Source organism: Mirounga angustirostris, unplaced genomic scaffold (genome assembly GCF_029215605.1).
Source record: "Mirounga angustirostris isolate CCGP_5_RB_7025 unplaced genomic scaffold, mMirAng1.0.hap1 SCAF_6, whole genome shotgun sequence".
NCBI lineage: Eukaryota > Metazoa > Chordata > Mammalia > Carnivora > Phocidae > Mirounga > Mirounga angustirostris.
Genome location: NW_026991714.1, coordinates 122,431,837 through 122,459,569, shown reverse-complemented (window position 1 = coordinate 122,459,569; position 27,733 = coordinate 122,431,837). Strand labels below are relative to the sequence as shown.

The following is a 27,733-nucleotide window of genomic DNA, read 5'->3' as shown; positions in this document are numbered from 1 at the left end:
TAGGGCTGCAGGGTCAGGTCTCAGTTGAGAGATGTGCTCAAGAATCACAGACTTTATTTCTTTAAAAAATAAACTCAAGTGGAATTCTTAAATTTATTCAGGAAAAAAAAAGTCCTTGAGGGACAAACATTTTGAAAACCACATTTTTGCAGTACATAAATCCTCCTGTTGGAATTAAGGACTTTGGCGGAATTAATAAGCAGACAGAAAAATTTACACAAAGGTAATAGTTGCAAAATATTGAAATGCAGAGTCTCACCGACACACCTCTTTATCAGACAATGGTTAAAATGAAGGCAAGAAATGTTTCAAAATAAAATACCAAGCAGTAAGAGAATTTTGAGCTCCGGAGGGTCAGGAGAAGTCATTCGCCATTCCGCAAACACGCCCAGAGAGCCCGTCGAGGGGGCAGGCATTACACAAAAGGAATAAACCTTTCCTGCCCTCAAGCCTGGACGGAGGAAAACTAACTGCAAAAGTCAGTATCTCTGGGCGCCTGGGTGGCTCAGTTGGTTGGGCGGCTGCCTTCGGCTCAGGTCAGGATCCTGGAGTCCCGGGATCGAGTCCCGCATCGGGCTCCCTGCTCGGCGGGGAGCCTGCTTCTCCTCTGACCCTCCCCCCCTCTCATGTGCTCTCTCTCATTCTGTCTCAAATAAATAAATAAAATCTTAAAAACAAAACAACAACAACAAAAAAGTCAGTATCTCTGACAGAAAGATCAGATACACTGCGTGAGGACAGGTACGACGTGCAGTAAGGTGACTGATAAAAAGCAAGCCCTTTCGTTCTTGAAAGGTGGAGCCCGACTTCTCCAGGACTTAAAGGAAATTGGGCGACAGGACACGAATCACAGACCTTGTGAAGCTCCCCCGGGGCCACCCGCCTTCGGCCAGCGCGCCGCTCTGGGACACTGCAGGCTCACACGCGCGTTCACCGGGCGGCCACCTGCCCGGCGCCGCAAGAGGGCGCGCGGCCGACCCGGGGCGCGGAAGTCCCGCCCCTATTTCCGGCGGCGGAGGATGGGGAGGAACCAGCGGTAGCTTCCGCCTTGCGCAGTGTTGGGACTTGGGCACGTGTGTTAGTTGCCGCCTCGCGATTCCTGGATTACCTCTATCCCTGGTGAAAGTGTAGGATCGGGACTCTTCATATTTAAGGATGAAGGCGGTAAGTGTCTTGAGCCCGATCTCCGCGGCTTAGGGCCCCTTTGGCTGACAGTCGCTGCCTGGTGTAGTTTTTCGCGAGTTTTTGCCCTTGTGAAGGGGGCGGTGGCTTGGATTCGGGGCTCCCTCCTCTCTGTGCTCTGCCAACTTCCCGGCACTTGGATCTGGAGCTTCCTTGATCGCCCACTGTGCTCGCACTTGGCTTCAGGGGGCCGCGATGATACAAGCACGGAGTCTTCTGTCTGTAGGGTGTCGGACATGAAAGGGTTCTTCGAGACCATCTTTCGTACCCTTTATTTTACAAATGGGTAACAGGGTCCTGTTCTCAACGAGTTTATAATGTGAGTCATGGGACGCGAGATGAGTCCATTTTCTTCCCTAAAGGGTAAGGGGATAGCAAAGTAAGTGATTTGCCCTGGTTCTCACAGAAAATAAGAGCTGGGATTTGCATTTCTGAATAAGGGGATACCAGCAAGCGTTGAAATCCAAAGATCCGAATTCTGTTTTGCCCTCCTTAGTTCAGGGGTCTTTAACAAGTCATATATTCTCTCTCAGCTTTAGCTTTTTCAGTAATAATTTGAAGGTAACAGCAATAACTGCTTAACTAGGCTGTTGGGATCAAATATGTTGGAGAACTTTGTAAACAGTAAGAGGATATATGAATGGCACTTACTTTAAAGACAACATTTTGTTCTGAGTTTGCAGTTTAAATTTCTGGGTATGCAGTACTCGTGTTGTTGTCTTCTAGAGAAGAAATAAAAAACAGATCCCCAGCTTTCGGAAGTTACTAAAAACTAGTAAAGTCAAACTTGAAAACAAGCTAAAAAATAAGCAATTTAAACAACAAAGCACTCTCAAGAAGTACCGAAAAGAACAGAGGAAACTAAGGCAAGCTGTAAAAGATGCTGTGTCTAAGAAACCGATCCCACTGGAGGACCCAAAGGAAAAACGACCAGGTAATTGTGAAAGCATTCATGTCCTGTAGTTTCTTTTGATTTGTCCTAAAATGTTCATAAAAAAAAAGAAGAAATTGTCTACAAAATAGTTAATTTTATTTTTTAAATTTTTTTAAAAAGATTTTATTTATTTACTTGACAGAGAGAGACACAGCGAGAGAGGGAGCCCAAGCAGGGGGAGCGGGAGAGGGAGAAGCAGGCTCCTGGCTGAGCAGGGAGCCCAGTGCGGGGCTCGATCCCAGGACTCTGGGATCATGACCTGAGCTGAAGGCAGACGCTTAACGACTGAGCCACCCAGGCGCCCCGACAAAATAGTTAATTTTAAAAAACAAGGTGAAAAGTAGTGTGCATTGATGCTTTCACTCACTTGAAATTATAGGCTTTTGCCACATGTATGAGATGCTTATACCATTTGAATAAAAAGGAGGAAAAAATATATTTATAAATTCAAATACGCTATCACAGAAAAAGATTTTCAGAAAATGCTTTTCCTTTGATCTAACATGTTACTGTTAGGAATTCAGTCTGTGATTATATTTGAAAAAATTTGCCAAGAACATATTTCCAAGTGTGCTCATTTCAACATTATTAATAATAGCAAACAAAAATGCCACCGTGATCAAAAATTGAAAGTAAAATGTTCATCAACAGGAATTGTTAAATGACACAAATGTTGTTTATCTATGGTGGAATACTGTACAGCTGTTAAGACTGACAGCTGTAGTCCGTGAATATGGTCTATATGATCTGAGAAGCAAAGGTTGGCAAATTGCCCACTGGAAAATGACTTGACCATCTTAAAATGCTGATATAAAGAACTTAATGGGTTAGAGAATTTGAAGGTATAAGGGAGAGGGGGCTTAAATGATAGAACAAGGCAAGAGAAGGCAAGAAGTTAAATCCAGAGCCCAGGAGGAGAGGCACTCTTCCAATGTTAGGAGAAGGAAAACAGAAGAGATGGATGCAGATGCTGTTGAATTCATTGTGGGAAATTGCAGGAGTTTCTAGCTTCTGGCTTTTCATTTCTCAGTGATGGAGGAAGCTAGCTCCTCTGAGGATTATGAAGTGAGGTAGGTGATGGGGTTAGAAGTGTGATGATAGAGAAAAGATTTGAAAAGGCTAAGGAAGAGAGAAAGCTGATCAGGGAAATAAACCAGTTGCTGGTCACCTTTGAGAAATGGGAAGCTCATTTAAAGTAGGTAGGAGTTCCATTCTGTGCAATGTGTACATTTATATGGCGATATTTACGAGTGTTATTGGAGTCAAGGAGAATTGTAAGTTCTGTTAGGGAAGACGCTAAGATTGTACTGTTCGTGGTTGAATCCTTAGCACTTAGAGCAGTGCTTGGCACTTAGTTGACATTCATTTTTATATTAAAAAAGAGAAAGAGAGTGAGGGACAGAGGGAGAAGATAGAGTGATCAGTTGGGGTTTTGTTAGATGTCAGTGCCTAAACTGTAGAAGGGAAAGTAGTTGAGGATATTATCAAGAGGGCAGTTTGAATGATTACCATGCAGCAGAAGCCCAGGAGTGAAGATAGAACACAATGGAAGATAGAAGTAGAGTGGTCAGAGGATTGAAGGTCTATATATTCGGTCATAGAAGTGCAGTGGAAGTAACCGAATGAGAGCTGCAAGGACAGATGGTTGTGGTCAGGGGATGGGGTGAGCACCAAGGCTTGGGATGTGGCCCATGGAGGGGGTGGCTGAAGTGGAATGGAAGTGAGAGTCCGTGGGGATCAGAAGGAGCGAAGCGGCTAAATCATCGGTTCTCGCATGCTCTGAGAGACCTTGCAGACTGTGTGGAGGCGTTTTATTTTTTGGTTGTGACAGTGACCTGGGAAGGCTCCTGGCATTTAGATTTCAGGGGTTGGAGATGCGAGCATTTTGCTTAGCTCAAGACCCCCAGTGGAATAAAGAGCTGTCCGGCCCAACGTGTCATTGGTGCTTCCATTTAGAAACACTGGGCTGACATACTAGAAAAGCATAAACTTTTCCTCTTGTTGACACAGAAACGAGGAGTTCTATGTCTCTAATGCCAGTTTCTGATTTTGTTGTTGTTGGAACAGGTAAAAGGACTGAATGGGAAGAGGAGGAAGAAGAGGAAGCCCTTCCTTTGGATATGATGGATGAAGATGACTTGCAGTTAATGAGAGACTTAGGACAAAGAGCATCTTTTCTAACGAGAGATCTTTCTTCTAGGTAATACTTCATTTAGATTATAAACATTCACATCCTTTCAGTGTTAAAAACTTGATTCAGAATTTTAGTTAGGTGGTTAGTGCAAGATGTTCAGCTCGGAACGTAAGAGAGTAAACCCTGTGACTCAGTTTATTTCCTAAATAAAGGAAGTTCATGAATAAAACAAACTGATTTTATTTAGTGTACATCTTTATTTTTTTTTGAGTCTGAATAGTGAAGTAGAGTGCACTGGGGAAGAATGTAGTTCTCTGGGGAACTGGCAGAACAGTCCTGAGTTCTTCATGGCCACAATCTCAGTCCTTGTTACCCTGTTGGGGAGGTATTATTCCCATTTACAGAGGAAACTGATGCTTCCTGCGATCACAACTAGTGGATCTGAAATTTAAACCTAGATCTTTTTAACTCCTAAGCCCATGCAATGGTCTCAAGGATTTTGGGGAAGTAAAATAGCATGATGTCACCCTTGGCTTTGTGGAATAGTTTTCAAAAAGAATCTGCCATAACTTTCACTTCTGTTTTGCATCTGAAGGGAAAAACTACATGCAGCCATAGTCTTCGGGGCAGAATAAATGATTCTTTTATTCATTTACTATTTGAGTGCCTACTATGTGCCCGGTCTAGGTGCTAATATCTATGTACCTATTTTTTTTATTATTATTTTTTTTTCAGTATACCTATTGGAAGTTTAGCCAGTAGTTTACTTTTCTGTACTTTTTAAGTGATCTCTAGATTCCTTTTTAAATACATTAAAACTGGAATTTTTTTTTTTTTTGCAGTGAACCTGTTCATGCCAAGAAACGAAAGCATGAGGGTGTTATAGATAAATATGAAAAAATACCAAGAACTCTGCAAACTGCACCAGAGAAGGAACTGATTCACTTACTTCCTATCAAGGATAAAAGTGGTATAATCCCACAGACCAGGGAGAAGCCAGGTGAATCTAATCAATCATCCAGTGTATTAGTAAAAATTTTAGCTCCTTACTAATACCACATTTTTTTTCCCACTCAAGATTTAATTTTATTCTTACTTGTACCTACAAAATAGGGGGTAGCTGCAATTAGTCATATAGCAAGCTTGATGATTTTGGCCAGAAATACAGATGATTATCTCTGATGTCTGTTGTATCATGAGATAGCTAAAGCTACAATCTGAGGTGCTTTTCTTTTCAGTTTTTTTCACCAAAGACCCTTGTTTCTAAAATTAGAATATTAGTTATCTTTATTAGCCTTTTTTTCTTACATGTATCTTTTTTCTTGTGAAATAAAACACACAGAGAAGTCTAGAAGTCAGAGTTGCCTTGTGAAGTTACGTGGTTTATCACAAAAAACACACCCATAAAACTACTGTCTGGGCAAGAAGTAAATGCTGCCGGCACCCGGAAACTTCCTTTGTGCTCCCCTCAATCATTAATTGCTTCCTCCTCACAGAAGTAACTACTTTCCCAAGTTTTATGGTAATCACTTTCCTGCTTTTCTTTGTAGTTTGATCACTTTAAAAGTATATTGTCAGATTTTTTTTTTTTTAAAGATTTTTAAAAATTTATTTATTTGACAGAGAGATAGCACAAGTAGGCAGAGTGGCAGGCAGAGGGAGAGGGAGAAGCAGGCTCTCTGCTGAGCGGGGAGCCCGATGCGGGGCTCGATCCCAGGAGCCTGGGATCATGACCTGAGCCAAAGGCAGACACTTAACCGACTGAGCCACCCAGGCGCCCCTATTGTCAGATTTTTTAATATACATGTTTTCCATACAGTTACAGACAGTAACCAAGATGAAGAGGATCAAGAAGAGCTGGAACTTGAGGAAGGTAATGGAATGTACTTTTGTAGTTACTAAATTGTTAATTGAGAATTACATTTTTTTTTTTTCATAATAGTAAATGTGACTTAATTTTAGATAAAGTCTGAAATGTGCATTTTAGAGTACTGGTCATTTCAAGGTCATTTTGAACATTTTCCCACATGTTGAAAGTCTCACCTTGTGGAATTTGATTCTTCGTTGCTCTTCATTATGGAGAATTTTATGCAGTTATGTTTGTAATGTCTAGGCCTGCATGAAGAGTCTTACAAATTATTACCATTTTGAATTCTTTTTAATTAAGTGAAGGACCTGCCTACAAATACTAACTTTTTAGCTTTAAATTACAAAATGATTTTGTGATATGATATCATTTCACTTCTTAGAGCAGTTATATATATATATATATTTTAAGATATTTATTTATTTATTTATTTGACAGAGAGAGAGAGACACAGTGAGAGAGGGAACACAAGCAGGGGGAGTGGGAGAGGGAGAAGCAGGCCTCCCGCTGAGCAGGGAGCCCAATGCGGGGCTCGATCCCAGGACCCTGGGATCATGACCTGAGCTGAAGGCAGACGCTTAATGACTGAGCCACCCAGGCGCCCCCCCCAGAGCTGTTATACTTATATATGTCTGTATATATGTCTATTTTAGATAATTGAGTGTGGTTTTCTTTTTCTTTTTTTAAAGATTTTATTTATTTATTTGACAGAGAGAGACATAGTGAGAGCAGGAACAAGCAGGGGGAGTGGGAGAGGGAGAAGCAGGCTTCCCGCGGAGCAGGGAGCCCGATGTGGGACTTGATCCCAGGACCCTGGGATCATGACCTGAGCCGAAGGCAGACGCTTAACGACTGAGCCACCCAGGCACCCGAGTGTGGTTTTCTAATAGCTAAGATAGTTGCAATCAAAGTTAAACTGAAAGAACATATTTTTATGGTTTGAAATTATATTTGTTTGGAATTTGCAATAGAACAAACTGGTTAAATTTTACTTTAGCTTAGCAAACCTCATTAATGGTGTAAATGAGATTACAGGTCAACTGTTTTCATTCATCCTTCATAGGCTCATTAGAGATTATGCTTCTGTGTTTATTAAATCTAGTTTCCTGTCAATTTCTTTTCTTAAGATGGACATATTTTCTGCAATGCGAAGGACTGTATAGAGTTGGAAACAAGGGAGAATATTCTGTACTTTTTTAAAAAACTAAATCAGGTTGCTTTTTCCCTTAATTCATGGGAATTATTATAAGTTTATTAGCATAGTAGTTAAGAATATGAGCTCTCGAGTCAGATTACCTGGGTTTTGAATTCCATTTCTACTAGGTTTGTGAGTATAAGCAAGTTACTCTCCCTTTGCCTCATGTTCTATGTACAAAATGGATATGATGATTGTACCTGCCTCATAACATTTTTGAGAGGATCATATGTAGTAATCTTGGCCCATGGCAAGTGTTCAATAAAACTTATTGTTATTATTATTTATTACTATAGGAATATTATTGTATTGATTAAGGTTCTTGGATACTTGTAAATAAAGAAACGTTTAAGAGGGGAAATCTAATCTGTTTCAGAGATTGTTGAAGATCCCATTCGAGAGCTGACACTAGAAGAACATTTGATTGAGAGAAGGAAGAAATTACAGGAGAAGAAAATGCATATTGCAGCCTTGGCATCTGCCATATTATCAGACCCAGAAAGTAACGTAAGTAGTACTAATTTCTTTGAGCTCTTCATATTAGATATGGTGTGAATGTCTAATATTTTAAGATTCCCTTATTACCTATAAGCACATACAAAAAGGAAAAGCATTAAAATAGTGACGGAGGTAGAATAAGAGTAGACAGAACCTTAGTCTAATCCTACATCTGCACTTAATGTTTTTTGTAACCTTAGAAAAGTCGCTTAAACTTTGAGTCTTATTTTCCTCATCTCTAAATGAAGGTATTGAGGGGCGCCTGGGTGGCTCAGTCGTTTAAGTGTGTGACTCTTGATTTTAGCTCAGGTCATGACTCAGGATTGTGGCTCTAGTTCTGCGCTGGGCATGGAGCCTGCTTAAGATTCTGTCTCTCCCTCTGCCATATATTTCTTTAACAGATTAAAAAATTGAAAGAACTGCGTTCCATGCTGATGGAACAGGATCCTGATGTGGCTGTTACTGTTCGAAAGCTGGTGATAATTTCCCTGCTGGAGTTATTTAAAGACATTACTCCTTCATACAAAATACGACCCCTCACAGAAGCAGAAAAATCTACCAAGGTAATGACAGATACAATTACTATACAAAATAAGCTGAACATTTGGGAGAGCTAGAGATGGGAGAAATTGTAGGGTTTTTTTTGTTTTTATAGGACTGGGTAGAAGGCACTCACATTTTGTGCTAATTTAAGGATTTTGGTATTTTGATTTAAAAAAATGAGTGGTCTTTTTGATTTTTTCAGATCCGCAAAGAAACCCAAAAGTTAAGAGAATTTGAAGAAGGCCTGGTTAGCCAATATAAATTTTATTTGGAGAATCTGGAGCAAGTGGTTAAAGGTATATTGAACATTTTTAAAATACATAACATACTTAGCTTTGTTCAGGAAGGTGAGTTCTATATTCTGTGCTCTGTGGTGAGAGTCAGTGTAGCGGGTTGTCAAGAGCAGTCTACAGTACGACTTCCTGGGTTCAAATCTGGGCTCTCTCCTTACTACCCATGTGGTGGGCAAATCACTTAATCTCTCTGTTTCCATTTTTCTGTTTATAAATAGTAGTATTTACTTCATAGGATTGTTGTGAGAAGTAAATTAATTTATAGATAAAACCTGCTTACAACTGTGCCTGGCCTGTACAGGCCCTGTATTGATCAGCTGTTAGTATTATTGTTGCTCCAGGCCTTTCCCTAGTAAGTGTGTTTCTTGAATTCGTGAATGGTTGAAATTTATGCTGCTGCTTTTTATTTGGAGATGGTTAGGGGAGTTAGGGGAGAAGGATGACTTGAAATGGGTGAAATTAGTGCCTTGAAAATGGACTTAGAGTGAAGTCAGTCATACTGGATGATAAACTCTTCCATCAAACCTTTATTCTCTTCTTCTTTGTTCAGAAAAGGAGGGGCAGGGGTGCCTGGGTGGCTCAGTCGTTAAGCGTCTGCCTTCGGCTCAGGTCATGATCCCAGGGTCCTGGGATCGAGCCCCACATGGGGCTACCCGCTAGGCGGGAAGCCTGCTTCTCCCTCTCCCACTCCCCCTGCTGTGTTCCCTCTCTCTCTGTGTCTCTCTCTGTCAAATAAATAAATAAAATCTGTAAAAAAAAAAAAAAAAGGAAGGGCATATGAAAATTGGAGCATGAATGGAGAAGACAGTCAGTTGCCTAGGTCAGGTGCTTTCACTTTACTCAGTTGGGCTCCTTTACTCAGTAAAGGGCCTAAGGATCACCGAGTTTCTCAGTTGGAACAGGATTACCGAATCGTGTTGGCCCAGTAAGGGCAGGAAGGAGATGGTGGGGATGGGGGGTGGGTGCCGTGGATGTTGCTTCTATGCTCTGGCCTCCCTACTGGAGCCTACTTAGGAGCATACATTCCAAGGCCGGGGAGCTTTGTGTAGACCAGCACCATCCAAGAGAAATAGAACATGAGACACATATGTCATTTGAAAAATATGTACCCACACTAAGAAAAAAAAGTAAAAAGTAGTGAAATTGCTATGTATATGATTACTATTTCAACATGTAATCGACTTCAAAAAGTAGGTATCTTACATTCCTTTTTTGGTATTAAGGTCAAAATCTGACGCGTATCTCACACTTTGGGCACGTGTGCATTGGGACTAGCCACAGTCCGAGCACTCAGTTGTCACACGGGGCTGGTGGCCTCTGTATCGCACCATGCAGGCGTAGGCCTTTTCTCAGCTGATGGAACCATTAAGAAGTCTTTTTTTTCTAAGTTTTAAAAATGTATGGTAAGATACAACATCGAGTGTGTCGTCAGAGCAGTTTTGCAGGCGTGCAGTTGTGCGGCGCTCGGTAAATGCCGTGTGGCGCGGCCGTCGCCGCTGTGCACCCGCAGCTCTGCATCTTCCCCGCCTGAAGGTCTGTACCGCCCGGGGCGGCCACCGTTCTCCTTTCTGATTTGAAGTGAATATGGATCTGGCTCCTCCCGGAACCTCGTATTCTAGGTAGACTTACACAGTATTTGCCCTTTTGTGACCGCCTTATTTCACCTGGCGTAATGTCTTCAGGATTCTCATAGCACGTGTCAAAATTTCCTTCCTTTTTAAGGCTGAATAATAGTCCACTGTATATGTGTACCACGTTTTGTTTATTCATCCATCCACTAGGAAGTCTCGTCAGCTTCAGATAAATAGAAGATACGGTTCTTACGATGAATACAGCGTGTTTGAGGAAAACTCAAATACACGAGAAGCAAGTTTAAAACACAGGCACCGTCCTCTATACTGTTTCTCATCTCCAGTTGTGTATGATGTACAGGGAAGTGTTGAACCTACTCTAGAAAAACCAGCATATTTTCATATTCAGGATGCTATGTTATGGTGGCAGAGTATGTATGTAGAAATTTCTAGAAAGGAAGTACTGCAGGGTGCCTGGATGGCTCAGTCGACTTGAAGTGTCTGCCTTTGGCTTAGGTTGGGATCGAGCCCCGTGTCAGGCTCCCTGCTCAGCGGGGAGCCTGCTTCTCCCTCTGCCTGCCACTCCCCCTGCTTGTGCTCTCTCTGTCGCTCCCTGTCAAATAAATAAAATCTTTAAAGAAAAGAGGTCCTGTGAATTATCGGCTATTTTGAAGAAAACCTTAAATCTTCTGGACCTCCTGGGTGAAGATACCACAGTGAGCATTAGCAGGAAGTCAGGAGAAATAATGTTTTAGATTCTCCGGAATTTTTGGAACATGGAAGAGATCAGGGCTCAGAATCTGGAGCTTGCTCATATTCACTAGCCAGTTAGTGGATGACTAGGATTTGAACCCAGGCTTCTTGAAATCTAGTGTTCTGGGGAAAGCCTGGTAGAGCCCAGGGATTCCTTAAGATATCCAGCTCTCTGTCTCCCCCTGCCCTGATTTATCCCTGAGACCCTTATCCTCTAATGATACATCTTTAAAAATGTATGGAAAGCCAAAACTCTTTAACATTATGGTCAGAGTCAGAGGGTGGATGATGGCGGATAAATTTTAATGATAACGTTTGTACTTGTGTCTAAGGGTGGACGCAACTCATTTAAGAATTGGCACAGTGTATTATTGCATGTTCTTGTAAAAGAAAGCTAGTTAGTTGAAGCTTTGATCAATGAGTAAAATAACTACGGTTATCTTTTGATTAGACTGGAAGCAAAGGAAACTGAAGAAAAGTAATGTAGTTTCCTTAAAGGCCTACAAAGGACTAGCGGAAGTGGCCGTGAGGAGCCTGTGTGAGCTGTTGGTGGCACTGCCTCATTTCAACTTTCACAACAACATCATTGTGTTGATCGTCCCTCTCATGGATGACGTGTCAAAATCGGTGGGTTGCTAAGTGATTGTTGCTCTCCTCCTGAACGCAAAATTCTAGACCTCGTGATTATTTTTTCTCTCTCTCAGAATTCTTTTGGAGCTATCATTCATTGCTAAAATAGCGTCACTTTGTTAAACACTGCCTCTTTAAGAAAATTCTTCAAACATAAGTTTAGTGCGGCGGTTCTGAGCAGGAGGTGCTTTCGCCCTCCAGGGAACGTGAGACTGTGTCTGCACGCAGTTTCGATTGTCACCCCTGCAGTGGCTACTACTGGCATCTAGTGGGTAAAGGCTAGGGGACCTCTGAACTTCCCACCGTGCACAGGACAGCGACCCCACAGCGAAGAATTGTCTGGCTTAAAATGCCAGTGGTGCCGAGGTTGGGAAACACCGGCTGAGTGTGACATTTGATTTTTCAGATATCTGAAATGTGTTGTGACGCAGTGAAGAAACTATTTAAACAAGATAAATTAGGCCAAGCTTCCCTTGGTGTGATCAAAGTGATTTCTGGTTTTGTGAAGGGCAGAAATTACGAGGTTAGGCCAGAGGTAAGCCTTTTCTGACTTTGCATTTTATTTGTTTTAAATTACAAAGTTAATTTTCAGTTGTTAGGAATTTTATTCTTTGTAGACGTGTATAACGTAGAAGACTCTCCAAGTGTAACTACTTCTAACAATTTAGTATGAATTCTAGAGGTTTATATAGACGTACATACTTGTTTATGTATGTATACATGTGTATATATATTTTAAAGATTTTATTTATTTATTTATTTATTTATTTGACAGAGAGACAGTGAGAGAGGGAACACAAGCAGGGGGAGTGGGAGAGGGAGAAGCAGGCTTCCTGGGATCATGACCTGAGCCGAAGGCAGATGCTTAACGACTGAGCCACCCAGGCGCCCCTTGTTTATATATATTTTAAATTATTTATTTATTTAATACATGTGTAGATTTTAAAATAAAAATGCATTTATTCTATGGAAGCTCTTCTGGAGCTGCTTTCATTTTGTGTTGTATAGGGCTGTCTCATTCTTTTTAACATCTGTTTCTTATTATGTGAATATAGCCCCCTACTTGATGGACAGTTGAGTTGTTTCTACAGTGATCATGAAAGAGAACATTTTGGCTCTATTATTTTTTCATACTTACAGGAGTATTCTGTGAGTTAAATTTTTAAAGTTTAGATGCTGGATCCAATAGTATACACATTTATAAATTTGAGAGGTAATGCCACATTGTCCTGCAAATACATTTTATTATGTTCTCACAGTGACAGGCGTGTTTTTTCCCCACAACCTACCCGATGCTGAATGTTTCTACCATTTAATCTTTGTTAGTCTGGTGGGCAAATCATTCTGTACATCTCATACATATTTTTTTGTTTTCACATATTTATTAGTCATTTGAATTTTTTTGCCCATTTGCATTGTTGCTAATTTTTCTCCTCAGGTATTTTGATGACTTGTAATACTTTTCTGATACTCATTTATTTCAGTAAATATCAGCTGTGTACTAGACACTCTTCTAGGTCCTGGGTATAAGGTAGTGAATAAAAGAAACAAAAGCTCTGGTGTTTGTTGAGGTTATATTACATATAAAGGATAGTAAGTTGCAAATATTTGTCTGTTGCTCTGCCATTTAATTTTGTATTGTGGTCTTTTTTGTCTTAAAGAAGTTTTACATTTTAATTGACTCTGTCATTTTTTCACCATTTATAGATGAGATTATATTTTTGTCATGCATGGAAGACCTCTTCATTCCCAAGTATAGATTCTCTCCTTCTAGAAGAGTGTTAATTTTTATATTTAAATAATCCATCTGATATCTTTGTGTGTGGTATAGTTGCAGATCTAATATGTATATATACTTTCTGAAATGGATAGCCAGTTATTCCAATACTCTTTTCCCTTTGCTGCTGATTTAAAATGCTGCCTTTATTTTATTTTAAATCCGTACCCAGTATTTTATTTCTGAACTCTTTGTTGGGTTTTTCTTTTTTTGTATATATTTAGGTTGTACAGTGTGATTTTTTTTTAAGGTATACAACATGATGATTTAATCAATATGTGAAATGATTACCACAGTCAAATTAATTTTTTTTTTAAGATTTTATTTATTTGCGAGGAAGAGAGAGAGCGAGCAAACAAGCAGGGGGAGTGGCAGAGGGAGAGGGAGAAGCAGGCTTCCCGCTGAGCAGGGAGCCTGATGTGGGACTTGATCCCAGGACCCTGGGATCATGACCTGAGCCAAAGGCAGTAGCTTAACCAACTGAGCCACCCAGGTGCTCCACAGTCAAATTAATTAACACATCTATCACCTCTCACCTTTTTTTGTGGTGAGAATCCTAAAAACTTACTTTCAGCTTATTTCAAATTATATAATACAGTATTATTAACTCTGTTTACTATGCTATAAATTCAATCCCCAGAGCTTCTTTATCTTATAACTGAAAGTCTGTGTCCTTTGACTGACATTTCTGCATGTCCCCCATCCCCCCGTCAACCACTGTTTTAGTATGCATTTGACTTTTGTAGATTCCCCATGTAAGTGAGATTGTACAATATTGTTTTTCTGTGTCTGGCCTATTCCACTTAGCATGATGTCCTCTGGGTTCATCTCTGTGGTCATAAATGGCAGGATCCTTCTTTTTAGTGGCTGAATAGTATTCCATTATATGTATATAGTGCAGGTTCTGTATTCGTTAATGGATACATAGGCTGTTTCCATATCTTTGCTTCGTATTGTGAATAATGCTGCAATGAACATGGGAATGCAGGTATCTCTGAGGTACTGACTTCATTTCTTTTGGATCTATACCCAGAAGTGGGATTACTAGATCATATGATAATTCTCTTTTAATTTTTTGAAGAGTTTCCATGCTGTTTTCCATAGCTGTACCAGTTTGCATTCCTCCCAACAGTATACAAGGGTTTCATTATCTTCATGCCCTAATACTTGTTTTCTCTTGCCTTTTTTTAAAAGTTTATTTATTTAAGTAATCTCTACACCCAGCGTGGGGCTCGAACTCATGACCCCAGGATCAAGAGTCACATGCTCCTCTCAATGAGTCATTGAGGCACCCCTATTATCTTTTTGATAATAGCCATTCTGACAGGTGTGAGGTTGATTTCTCATGGTGGTTTTCGTTTGCATTTTCCTGATGATTAGTGGTGTTGAACCAACCTTTTTGTGTATCTACTGGCCATTTGTTGTATGTCTTCTTTGGAAAAATGTCTATTCACGTCTTTTGCCTGTTCTTTAAATCAGGTTATTTGCTTTTTGCTATTGAGTTGTAGGAGTTCCTCATATATTTTGGATATTAACTCTTTGTTAGATACGTGGCTTGCAAATATGTTCTCCCATTCAGTAGGTTGTCTTTTCATTTTGTTGATGGTTTTCTTTGCTGTGCAGGCTGTTTAGTTTAATGTAGTCCCACTTGTTTATTTTTGCTTTTTGTTGCCTGTGCTTTTTGATGCCTATCCAAAAAATCACTAGCTAAGGCCAGTGCTGAGGAGCTTTTCCCCTGTGTTTTCTTCTAGGAGTTTTATGGTTTCGGTTCTTACATTTAAATCTTTAATCCATTTCACATTAATTTTTTGAGTGGTATAAGACAGTGGTCCAGTTTCATTCTTTTGTATGTGGATATCCAGTTTTCTTAACATTATTGAAGAGACTATCCTTTCCCCATTGTGTATTATTGGTGCCCTTGCCAAAGATTAGTCGGCCATCTTTAATCTGGAGTTACGTTTTTTATTTGAGGGTGATATTTTATGAGCACATAGAATACTTACAGAATACTCATATTGATCTTTCTGGTACCTAGAATGACTTCATGTTCGCCGTTTCTAATTTTAACTCTTTCTTGTTTCCATTCTGTGTTTTAAGCCCTGTAAACTGAAATATTCCGCTTTCTTCCAATGTACATATTGGAACATCAAAATAATACAAACTGTAGTTCTCACATTTTTTCCAGGAATGCTGCTATGATTGAAGGAGGTCAGTAGAGTGGTTTCTTCCAGAGAAAGTTTGAATTTTGAACCCCTTTTGTCTTTGTATGGTTGCTGTAGTACACAAAACACCAATTTCCAAATTAGTTTCTGGATTTTTTGAATGGCTTAAGGCAGTAGTTTCATTGTGGTCCCTGGACCAGCATCAGCTGGGAATTAGAAATACAAATTGTGGGGCTCTAATCCAGACCTAGTGAATCAGAAACTGAGGATGGGGTCCAGCTATTTGTGTTTTAACAAGCCCTCCTGATGATTCTCATGTTTGCTGAAGCTGGAGACCCATTGGTTTAAAGGAAAATAACTTGTCTTAAAATTAGTAACACTGGTCTACATGGATTTTTTTTTTTTTTTTTGGTTATTGTGTTTTGTTTTTAATTGGGGGAAAAAATGAAGATTAGAACTACTGACTGCAAAATGGGGGCTGGTTTGGTAAATTAAAGCTGGTTTAGAAATATCTAATTTACATCCTCTCCTCCCATACTGGTCCAAACCTTTTTCTGGCCTGTCCACTTTTTGTAATCCTGTCTACCGATGCCAGGTAATGTGTTCTCTCTGCCTTCTACTCATTGTACTGCAAAATAATGTTATGTTTATTTAGCCAAATACTAGTGTCCTATTAGATGCAGATTACTGAATATGTTTAGCAATAAGAAAATAGAACTTTGTGTGCAGTGTGATAAAAGATGTGTCAAAGGTGTTTTTTGGTTTTTTTTTGGCACAAAGGAAGGAAAAACATTGTTAAATGCCAACCTCTCTGTATAAACGTTTTGATGGCAATATAAATATTAAGGTGTATATTGTGTTTTCTTCATCTTAGATGTTAAAGACATTCTTGTGCTTAAGAATCAAAGAAGTGGAAGTGAAAAAAGATACAGAGGACATTAATAAACCAAAAAAGTTCATGACTTTCAAGGAAAAGAGAAAAACTCTATCAAGAATGCAGAGAAAGGTTTGGTTGATTTCCTTTTTTGTTTGATTTGAGATTAAAACCATAGTGTAGGCACAGGCAGAAATCATAGTTAAATCATAAATATAAATGTGTCAAAACCTAATATTTAGAAAATTTTATTTTTTCCAGTTATTGCAAAGAAGTGCTTTATTAATGAAACTGACAATTCATTGGCAAAAAGAGCAGTTGATGAAAAAATTTTCTTGTCATGCTGGGTTTTAATTTTTTTGCTCTTCAGATTCATTGCGATACACAGATCCCTTCCTTGACCAGGAAGGCGATATTCATGTAAATTTGGCAACAAAGTGGGTTTTTGTTAATTGAAGCACCTTTCTTTATTGGCTTGCATTTGAAACCTAGGTTGAAATTCCAGCCCCTTGTTTATTTAGTATGAAACTCTGGTAACCTTTTTTTTTTTTTAATTTTGAGAAATGGAGCTAGCCATAGCACCCACCTCGTGGGTCACAGTGCACCTTAATAAGATGATGCAGGTAAAGCATTTAGCAAGTGCGTGACACTGGGTGTGCTTTATAAACATGAATTACTACTACCAGCATCGTTATTATTATTACTTCTCAAAACATTTCTACATAGGGTTATCAAATTGCTTATAAAAACAAAACAAAAAATAGTTTTCAGGGATATCCATCTTTGAATGGCCCTAATAAATTTTGAAAATGGGACAGAAGTACCATCATAGACTTAATAATTGGAAACAAATGAAGGTAAATATTTTAATTACCAGACTATCCTAATATAAACTGGATATCCCTGTTAGAAACAGCATGTACGTATCTGTGGTGGGGAAATAGACCCACTGAGAACATGGCAGCTCCTTAAATGGCGTACAAAGGAAGGAAACTCTCCCTCAGTCAGTCCCCTGCGTCTTAGGCAGCTTAGCAACCATTATTTGCTGCTCATACTGCGTAAGAAAGTGGAGAAACTTATATTTTGTTGAATTTCTCTGTAGTGTCTGATTTTATGCATTGTATGTAAATGTGTTTAGGAAGTATCGTTGATGACTAATTTCCGTGTTACAGATGATTTAACAGTAAGAATTATTTCTGGGCTCAGTGTGTTCTTCCCTTTTTTCTCTTTTGAAAAAACTTCTAGAAAACTACAGAGAATAATACAGAATATTCCATGTATCTACCATTCACAATGAGCAAATATTAATAGACTTCAGTTTCATTCTTGAGAAGAAACCATCAGTGATAGAGTGAGAGTCCCCTTTGTTCCTCTCCCCAGTCTTGTTCTGCCTTCCTCCCAGGAGGCAGCCGCTGTCCTCGGTTTGGTGTGTGTTTGCTGCTTCTTCAGGTCTGTGTACTTGTGCTTGTGTTTGTATTCATAGACAGGTTAGGGTATGTGTTTCAGAATATTGACATATTATGCCTCTGAAGCTTGCTTTTTCACTCAGCACTATATACTCTTACTTTTTCTTTCCTGTCTCTTTCCAGTGGAAGAAAGCAGAAGAGAAACTAGAGCGAGAGCTACTGGAGGCAGAAGCTTCAGAGAGCACGGAGAGAAAACTTAAACTGGTAGGCAGTTTCACGTTCTCTCACGCTTTTAGAATGTTTTGTTAAATGGTTTTAACTAGAGATTATTGTTTCAACTTGGGGTTGTATAATCTTGGTTAATCTGCCGAGTCTTTGATGTGATCATTGCTGGTCTCGTGAAATCACAAGGTGCGTATCTTCATTCTGTTTTGTTGAAGCTCCTAAGATTGGATTGTGGAAAGGGTCAGGAAGGGACAGAAGGTTGAGCTTTGACTGTCATCGCTGTAGTAACTCAGGAGAAAGGGTACGGGGTTATACTCAAGTCATTTTGTCTGTTTCTTCTGCCAGCACACGGAGACTTTGAATATTGTGTTTGTGACCTACTTCAGAATATTGAAGAAGGCCCAGAGGTCACCTCTCCTGCCATCAGTTCTAGAAGGCCTTGCCAAGTAAGAGCTGTGTAGATTGAAGCCTTTTCAGTTCTTTCTAAATAAATAAGACCAAAAAACCCATGACTCTTAACCAGGGTTCACTAATGATGACCCAGTGTTCTTTTTCTTTTTTGTCTGTCGCCGGCCTTTCCTTGAAACTGTTCATAATGCTGTCTTTTTAGTTTTTGCATCTCAAGCCTTTTATTTTTTAAATCTCCTTCAGTAACTCCTTTCTTCTGCTGACTAAGTTCTGGGGGTCCCGAAAGTTCATCTCTTCAGTTCTTGGTTCTTTTTGCGCTGTGGTCAGTTATCCACTGTCAGACTTCTGAGTGGTCCGTGCATGCAACTCTTCAGCCTCTTCTAACCCTGCTTGCACGTCCTTTTCTTGAGTCCTGTGCAGTCTTTCCTGGAAAGAGAAATCTCTCTGTATATTCTAGTGAACCTATTGGGGGATGCGAGCTAGAATAATGGTGGTTGTGGTAGTTTTCCAGGTATGTGAGGTAGTATCCTGTAGAACAGTGCAATAGAACTATAATGTGAACTACTCATGTGATTTAAAGTTTTCCGTTAGCCACATTAAAAAAGTAAAAAACTGGTGCAATTAATTTTAACATTTTATCGAACTCAGTTTAAAATATTTTGCCGTACAATCGGTATTAGTTATTGAAATACTTGGTCTTCTTATTTTCATAAAGACCAATGAATATTTCACACAGACAACATACCTCAGTTTGGACCAGTCCCGTTTTAGACGCCTAGTAGCCGCGTGTGCTAGTGCCTGTCATCATTGGACAGCACAGCTTTAGAAACAGGACCTGTGGTTGGAAGAAAGAGAAAAGGCAAGTTCTGTTTAGTACAGGAAATGTCTTTGTAATGCCTGGAGCTGTTTGGCAATGGGATTATAAAGTAATTGGACCTTGTTATTGAAAAGATTCAAAGGGAGGTTGGTCAGAGAAGGGATTACTCCTACATTGGATAAGACCTGCTGTTTGTTTTTCAATGACCAGTTCCTTTATTTAAAAAGCTTTTAGTCATATCTACTTACTTTAAAAATTCAAATTATTCGGAAGCATATAAAATTTAAAAATTACAATTTTTCCTATATATATACATAAGTCTGTCTGCCTGTCTTCTGTCACACAGATGGAATCCTGCTATGTAGACTGTTCTGCTTTGATAAAATGGTTACTTTGGGTATCTTCCCATGTTGGTGTGATTATATCCACCTTTTTTTTTTTTTTTTTACATTTGGAATATTCCATTTTATGGATTGGTGATACTTTTATTTGGCCAGCCCGCTATGCTGCACTGGAAATACCTTCATGCACTTGTGTGCATATATTGCCTGGTCAGAGGGTCTGCTCGTTTTAAATGTTGATAAATACTGCCCGTTGCTTCACAAAAAAAGTTGTACTAGTACACGGGGAATGTACCACTTTTAAGATTCTTTCTTATTCTGAGCCTTTTATTTTTTGTGTCAAAGGCTCTTGCACTAATACTGAAGAAAGATCTTGACTTTAAGTACGTCAGTGCCTAGGATTTTACACTGTACAGCGTGCTGTCACATTTAGTAGGTCAGATGATTCTTCTGTAACTCTACTGAGTGATCTCCGTTATTTCTAGAAACAGAGACCCAGGACTGACAAGTGACTTACCTAGGATCATATAGGCAGTTAATTTCAGAGCCTGAACTAGATACTAGGTCCAATATTCTTTCCATTTTATTTTTAAAGCTTTAGTAGAGTCCATATTCCTATAAATAACAGTCTCTTTCCTCCTTTCCCTTTTCCCGCTTCCCATTTTTCCAGAAGCTGATGTTTTTGGCCCTCTTTTGAGTTAGAGCAGCATGGGGTAGCTGGTAAACTTTCCTTGGAGAGTTGCTTTTAACAACTTGTTTTGTAGGGCAGAAGTATTTCCGAAATACTTTCACTTTGTTTCGTGCCTCGTATATTCCTGCTGAGTGTAGTGTCCAGCTGTGGGTGAATTGTTAGATTCTGTCATTCTGAATTAATGAGAAGTATCAATAATTACCACCATCTGCATCATAACTAACATCGAAATAGGGAATATTAAAAATATGGCTTTAAAGTCAGGTTTAATTTCTAGCTGTTTTATTTCTGTTTTTAGGTCACCTATTGACTAAGCTCTGTTTGATTCTAGGTTTGCTCACCTTATAAATGTGGAGTTTTTTGATGATTTATTAGTAGTACTGCATACTCTCATCGAATCTGGTGTAAGTAACTCTATTTCATGAATTACTTTTTAAGATACGAATGGTGATTATTATCCTTAATGTCCTTTTCTCCCTTTTTTTTTTTTTTTTTCAAGGACCTGAGCTATCGAGAAAGCCTTCACTGCGTCCAGACCGCTTTTCATATTCTTTCTGGGCAAGGTAAAATATTTTCTTAATCAAGTTTTGTTTGCTTTACCTTTGGAGGCTGTAACATACCTAATTGTTTGTTGTAATTTCAAAGGTGATGTTCTGAATATTGACCCCATGAAATTCTATACACATCTGTATAAAACACTGTTCAAGTTACATGCAGGTATGTACATTTAGATAATGTGTCTTTAATAAATACTTACCTTTTAAGAATATCTTGTGTATAGTCAATGAAAAGTGAGAAATCAGAATTGGCGTATTAGAATGTTGGCCTCTGAGGGCCACACATCTGTATTTAACCTTACAGAGTTGGAGAAAGAATTTCTGGAATTGACTGGGGCTATGGTAGAACCGTCTGCATCTCCTGAGCAGTATAGCGCTACTTCATTGGTTAGGGAAATGATTTGGGACAGGTATGACAGTTTGTCTTGGGTTTTTCTGGAATGCAGTGAAGTTGTATAATGAAAAAGTAATGATACTAGGTATTTACCCCAAAGATACAAATGTAGTGATCGAAAGGGCACCTGCACCCAAGTGTTCATAGCAGCAATGTCCACAATAGCCAGTCTGGAAAGAGCTGAGATGTCCATCAACAGATGAATGGATAAAGAAGATATGATACACACACACCCACACACACAATGGAATATTACTCAGCCATCAGAAAGGACGAATACTTACCACTTACGTAAACATGGATGGAACTGGAGGGTATTATGCTGAGTGAAATAAGTCAGTCAGAGAAAGACAATTATCATATGGTTTCACTCATATGTGGAATATAAGAAACAGGGCAGAGGACCGTAGGGGAAGAGAGGGAAAATGGAATGGAAAGAAATCAGGGAGACAAACCATGAGAAACTCTTAAGTATAGGAAACCAACTGAGGGTTGCTGGAGGGGTGGGGGGATGGGGTAACTGGGTGATGGGCGTTAAGGAGGGCATGTGATGTGATGAGCACTGGGTGTTGTATACAACTGATGAATTATCGAACACTACATCTGAAAACTAATGATGTAATGTAGGTTGGTTAATTGAATGAAAAAAAAAAAAAAAAAAAAAAAAGGAATGAGAACAGCCCTGAAGGGTATATCTGCTGTTTTAGGTGCTACCAATGAAGGTGTCGAGATTCTACTCCAGTGCCTTGACGTCATGCTAACTAAGCGCAGAAAGCAGGTTTCTCAGCAGAGAGCCCTTGCTTTCATCAAGCGTCTTTGTACCCTTGCTCTTCACGTTCTTCCAAATTCAAGCATTGGCATTTTAGCAACTAACAGAATATTAATGCAGGTAAGTAATGATAGAAAGCCAAGTTCTGGTAGTGTAACAGTGCTATCTTGTTTGCATCTTTTCCCCCTATTTATGTTATTACTGTGATAAGGCAAAATGGTAAAATCCAGTGAGAAAAGAAGTATATAAAATTACAAAACCAAAGCATTCCCACCCCTGTTGACACTCTCCAGAGGTAACCATTTTTACCATTTGTTGGGTTTCCTTCCAGCAGACTTTTTAATTCATATATAAACATGTACAACACACATACACAGACAATATAGCTTTTTTTATGGTATACATTATTCTACGACATTTTTTTTTTTAACACTAATGGTGATGGACACATTTTTGTGTAGTACAAATATAGCTATAAAGTACATGTGTTTATAGCTCTTTTTAAAAAATGTTTTATTTTTTAAGTAGGCTCTACGCATACCCAGTATGGGGCTCGAACTCATGACCCCAAGATCAAGAGTCACTCTACCCACTGAGCCAGCCGGGTTCCCCGCTTATAGCTTTTATTTAAGCATAAAAATCAAATTAAATTAAAAGAAAAGTATAGAACCCAGGAACGTTCTTTACCAGTATTAATTTAATTAATTCTTATTTTTATGTGACATTTTTGCAGACTTTCCCAAAAACAGATCTGTTGCTTGACAATGAGTCTCAGGGAAGTGGGGTTTTCCTTCCTGAACTGAATGAACCCGAGTACTGTAATGCTCAGAACACTGCACTTTGGGAATTGCATGCACTACGGGTAAGGATGGCCCTTTCTTTTTTTTTTTTTTTTCTTATTATGTTATGTTAGTCACCATACAGTACATCATTAGTTTTTGATGTAGTGTTCCATGATTCATTGTTTGCGTATAACACCCAGTGAGGATGGCCCTTTCTTTGTGAGCAGTGTTTTTCAGTTTTTCCCCAAGTCGTTACTGTTGCTAGAATCCTCAATATAATTTTGTTTTGGGATGGCTTTTTGGAGAATTCCTGTTTTAATAGTCTACATTTCACTTTGCTCTTACTGTTCTTTAAGATGTTGAGGTACATTTCCTAAGGAGGCAGAAAATAACATTTTTGTGGGATGAGGTTTAGAAAATTGAACTATTTCCTCAGGACTATTCAGAATGGAAGATTTGTATTGGGTCCTGCCCAAGGAGACTCTGGTAGCCCCTCAGTTTTAAGAGGGCGGCACTGTTGTGATTCTACGGTGTGGACACATTAGAGGGAGACTCGTAGCAAATATGTTTCAGGAAACCTGTTGTAAACTAACTTTTTTCACTCTAAAAGAGAAATTCCTTCTTGATTTTTCTTTTCATGCTGTAAAAGCAAGACTAAGCTACATCACTGGTAACCTGGTCATCAGATTCATGTTGTTATCATGTGAGCAGAGAATATTTTTTCTGTTGGTATGTGGTTATGTGAATTACATATACATAATATGATTTTAAAAAATAGTGTTCATTACAGAAAATCTTTGCTGTAGCCAGTGTTTTATAAAGTACTGACCTGTGCAAAATGTGGCTGTCCTGCTTGTCCTTCAGAGACATTACCATCCCGTCGTGCAGAGATTTGCAGCTCACCTGATCGCCGGAGCCCCCTCTGAAGGCTCAGAAGCACTCAAACCGGAGTTGAGCCGGAGGTAATCAGACCACAAACTGCAGTTGGTCTCTGTTCGCTCTGAGAAGTCTGCTCTATTTATAAAGTAATAGGTTTTAAAACAAAGTGCCAGTTGATCTGGATTTGGTCTCACTTCATATTCCTGAATTGTTCTAAGGAAAAAACATGCCGACAGTGATTTTGTTAGTGTTTTGGTAATCGCTTAACGTTTTTTTTTGGGTTATAAAAAGTTTCACACATCCAGGTAAGTAGAAAGAATAGTGAAAACACATATCCCCGACACTCAGCTTCAGCAGTTAATAAGATAATGCCATATTTGCACTTTGGGAAGATCCACAAGTCCAAGCACAGTGAGATTGGTCCCTGCTGCTGAATGGTCAGTTGTGCTAGGGCCAGCAAGGGAGAAGTGAGAGAAGAAAGTGCTTTGGAACACTGCTACTCAGAGGGGCCGCACTTCCTCTCCGTGGGGCTCCCAGTCCTCTAGGTGCAGTGCGGCCTGGCTGGCTGGTACTCCCAGCCTCCACCATACGCTCCAGGTGGGGAGTAGGATCCTGCCAAGAGAAGTTTCTTTTCTAGCTTCTTACTCAGAAAAATTTCAAAAGTACAGAAAAGTTGAAAAAATAATGGCCCTTTTCCCTACAAAATGAGGCAATTACACAGAAAAGGAAATGACATAAAAGATACCCTTGTAATATACTCACCACTCACAATTAATATTCTGCTGTAGAATTTTCATTTGCAGTCCACTGGTTTCTCTAATTTGGAGATCATAGACAAGTGACTGGTAGGCCAGCAGACTGGTATTCTGGCCTCTTCAGAGTTTAAACAAAAATTGAATTATTTGCTATATTTTAAATATTGGACAAATTCACCTAGAAGTTCCAGCTTCTCTTGAAGTACTGGGAGATTTGGCAAAATAGGTCTATATTTTTGCATGGCAGAAGTCAGCTGCTTCCTCCCTCTAAATGAGGCAGAAACTCCAGTTTTCCATGAACTCTTTTCCTTCTGGGTAGAAGAGAGAGAACTTTTGGCCGTATTAAATGATAAAGTGGCCATTTACTTTTTTCTTCTTCATACTTGCCCATGCGGGACTCGATCCAGGGACTCCAGGATCATGACCTGAGCCGAAGGCAGTCGCTCAACCAACTGAGCCACCCAGGCACCCACTTGTCAGTTTTCTTATTCATGATCTTTTTCTGGCATGTTTTTGTCAAAGATCTTGAATGTCTGCCTCATTTATGCCAGAAGTTTCTTTCTCTGGAGGAAGATGAAGAATGGGTTTATCCCAAAAGCTTGAGAAAGAAGACTCATGATGGTCTTGTCCTGGAGGGTGGAGCTTGGGATGAGACTCTGATTGCAACCCTTGTAGGCCCTTGCTGATCTCCTTCGGGGAGTGTGAACCAACCCCAAGTCACTAAGGATTCATTTACATGCCATGGGTATAGACATTTAGTCTGTCCTTGGCCTCTCCTTGCTTTTAATCCAGGCCAATAACTGAGGGGTTGAGCTATTTGAAATTCATGGAGGTAACTCCATGCTTCACTCGTCTGGCCCCCATGACTTAGTTGCATATTGTTCACATAACTGGCCGAGTTGGGATTTGATTACACTGAGCTGGAGTTCTTCTGCTCAGCTTTGTCTTTGTCCAGGCCTGTGTTTCTAAATGTACACCAGACCTCTCTGAGGGAGATTTAGTTGGATAGCATTGTCATTACATGGGAATTTAGGATTTATTTTACGAGTGTGTTGGTTTGTTGGTTTCAAGAGCAGGATTATGTTATATCTTACTATATGGGGTTTAGAATAATGAGTCCTTCTCTTTGGGTACAGTCTAATTTTTTCAGGTTATACAGATCGGGTGATGTCCTTACATTCCTTCTGTGATTATAGATCTGCTGCAGAACTTTTTGAGACCTACAGCATGGCTGCAATGACATTCAATCCTCCTGTTAAATCTTCAAGTTCCAAAAGGAAGGTATGTGATGCTTTTTCATTATTTTTTTTAAAAGATGAAATAAAAACTAAATGTCTCTATTAACTGATTCCAACTTCCTTAATTGTATTATAGGTAGATTTTTTTTCATGTTTAGGAGTTGACGGTAGGCTGGATCCGTAGGGTTGGGACTCTGGAGATGGTCACGAGACTGTTCTGTTCAGTGTAGGTTGTGTCCCAGACCTGACCCAGTGCTCGTCATATCAGGTTTCATGTGTTGGTTTGGGGTCTACTGTTGCCATTTTCAATTTTGCTCACAGCTTGGCTTTTGCTTATGACAGAAGAACTTTTAATGTGAGTCACTTTTAATATTTTTTCAGAGTGAAGTTTTACAAGGGGATTCATTTTTGAATGAAGATTTAAATCAACTAATCAAAAGACATTGCAGTGAAGTAGCTACTCACTTGCCTCTGGATTTCACCAAATATTTGAAAACATCACTACGGTAGTAGAAGAAGGAGTCAGTGGACTTTCTCTTATATTTGTTTAGATGCACATAGAGACCTACTGTTAATTTAGGACATTCTCTTTTTATATAAGGGAAGCTTCCTAAGAAAATTAACAGCGGAGGAAGAATTACCCTTTGCATGGCACAGGGTTCTGCCCCAATTATGAAATTGTCATTAAGAAAGGAGAATTGAAAACCACCTACCCCCATATTTGGAAGTTTCTTAATGACATTGCCTTTTTAAAACTTAATATATATCTTGCGATGCCTGGGTGGCTCAGTTAGTTGAGTGTCCAACTCTGGATTTTGGCTCAGGTCATGATTTCAGGGTCATGAGATTGAGCCCCACGTGCTGGGTGTGGAGCCTGCCTAAGATTCTCTCTCCCACTCTGCCCCAACCCCCTGCGCTCCCCCCCTAAAAAAAACCCCCAAACAAAAAACTTAATATACATCTTAAGTTACAGTTTTAAAAAAATCTTTGGAGTGAACTTAATTGGATTACAGTTGCCCCCTTAAAATGAGGGCATAGAGTGCAGAAAAATCAAGACCATGAGATTGCTTTTTAAAATTCAGCTACTCTTCATTTATTTATTTATTTTTCTAAAAGATTTTATTTATTTGACAGAGACAGAGAGCCAGAACACAAGCAGGGGGAGTGGGAGGGGGAACAGTAGGCTTCCTGCCGAGCAGGGAGCCCGATGCGGGGCTCCATCCCCAGGACCCCGGGATCATGACCTGAGCCGAAGGCAGACGCTTAACGGCTGAGCCACCCAGGTGCCCCTCAGCTACTCTTTATAACCAAAACTCTTTCAAATGAAATAAATATATATTTTTTGCAGTACTACAGATGGAAATGAGAAAAATTCTACATTTGAGTATGTTTTCAGGAAGATTTTTGAGAAAAGAAAAAATAGCTTGAAATTGGAGATTAGGTTCATTGGCTCTGGCGGAATGATACACTTCAAGAAGTAACTTAATTTGATCTTTTTAAAAAAGAACAAGAGTGTTCATAATGGCTACTTGCAAAAAGAGTTTGAATGTGATTCTAGTCTCTTCACAGTTCTTCGCATTTTCTGCCATGTTCTGGAGGGTGATGGGGGAAGAACCGCTCCTGGGTGGAAAAACCAATTTGAAGACTTGCCTCTGTTTTAAGGATAAATGGTGCCTGTTGAAGGACTTCTCCTCTTTTCCTTCTCCTCCTTCTCCTCCTCTTCTTCTTCCTTCGTCGTCATCGTCTTTGTACAGATACAGTCCTATTCTTATGAATATAATTAAAAAGCAGTATTTTACCTGAGCTATTGTCATATTCTAGGAATGGCCAATGAAATAAGTTTTTGTAACAACCAGGTTATAAATACTCTCTACTGTGAATAATCGAATAAAACAGCTGCCTTTTTTTTTTTTTTGCTTCCTATTCTTATGTGAGAATTTAAAAAAAGTGCACAGAGTTGCAACTAAATAGATCTCTTATGTCTTCAAAACTGTAGAAGCCAATCCTTTTGGTCTAGAGCTTAAAGCTCTTTTTTTCCCCTCATGACATAAGTGAGAA

General features: G+C 39.4%; 2 protein-coding genes across 5 annotated transcripts in view; one reads left to right on the top strand and one right to left on the bottom strand.

The window, feature by feature from the left end:
* TBC1D12 (TBC1 domain family member 12) overlaps positions 1 to 969 on the bottom strand; it is a 122,327-nt gene extending 121,358 nt beyond the window's left edge. For both annotated transcript variants that reach the window (XM_064595044.1, XM_045878458.2), the window contains exon 1: positions 856 to 969. The gene's annotated coding sequence lies outside the window, so the exon portion shown is untranslated. The remainder of the gene's footprint in view (positions 1 to 855) is intronic.
* On the top strand, positions 853 to 27,585 carry NOC3L (NOC3 like DNA replication regulator). Of its 3 annotated transcripts, none has more exons than XM_064595041.1 (21): positions 853 to 1,164; positions 1,909 to 2,116; positions 4,184 to 4,316; positions 5,093 to 5,250; positions 6,070 to 6,123; positions 7,689 to 7,819; positions 8,212 to 8,373; positions 8,556 to 8,649; positions 11,422 to 11,597; positions 12,007 to 12,135; positions 16,414 to 16,545; positions 18,003 to 18,083; positions 18,390 to 18,490; positions 20,633 to 20,705; positions 20,801 to 20,864; positions 20,947 to 21,018; positions 21,960 to 22,141; positions 22,755 to 22,883; positions 23,668 to 23,765; positions 25,574 to 25,718; positions 26,057 to 27,585. In XM_064595041.1, the coding sequence occupies exons 1-21, from the start codon at positions 1,156 to 1,158 to the stop codon at positions 26,183 to 26,185; spliced, it is 2,460 nt and encodes an 819-aa protein (XP_064451111.1). In that variant the 5' UTR covers positions 853 to 1,155; the 3' UTR covers positions 26,186 to 27,585. The 3 variants fall into 3 exon arrangements, with proteins under 3 accessions (XP_064451111.1, XP_064451112.1, XP_045734411.1); XM_045878455.3 differs by having other exon boundaries at positions 856 to 1,164; positions 25,634 to 25,718; XM_064595042.1 differs by lacking the exon at positions 1,909 to 2,116.
* Positions 27,586 to 27,733: the final 148 nt, after the last annotated feature.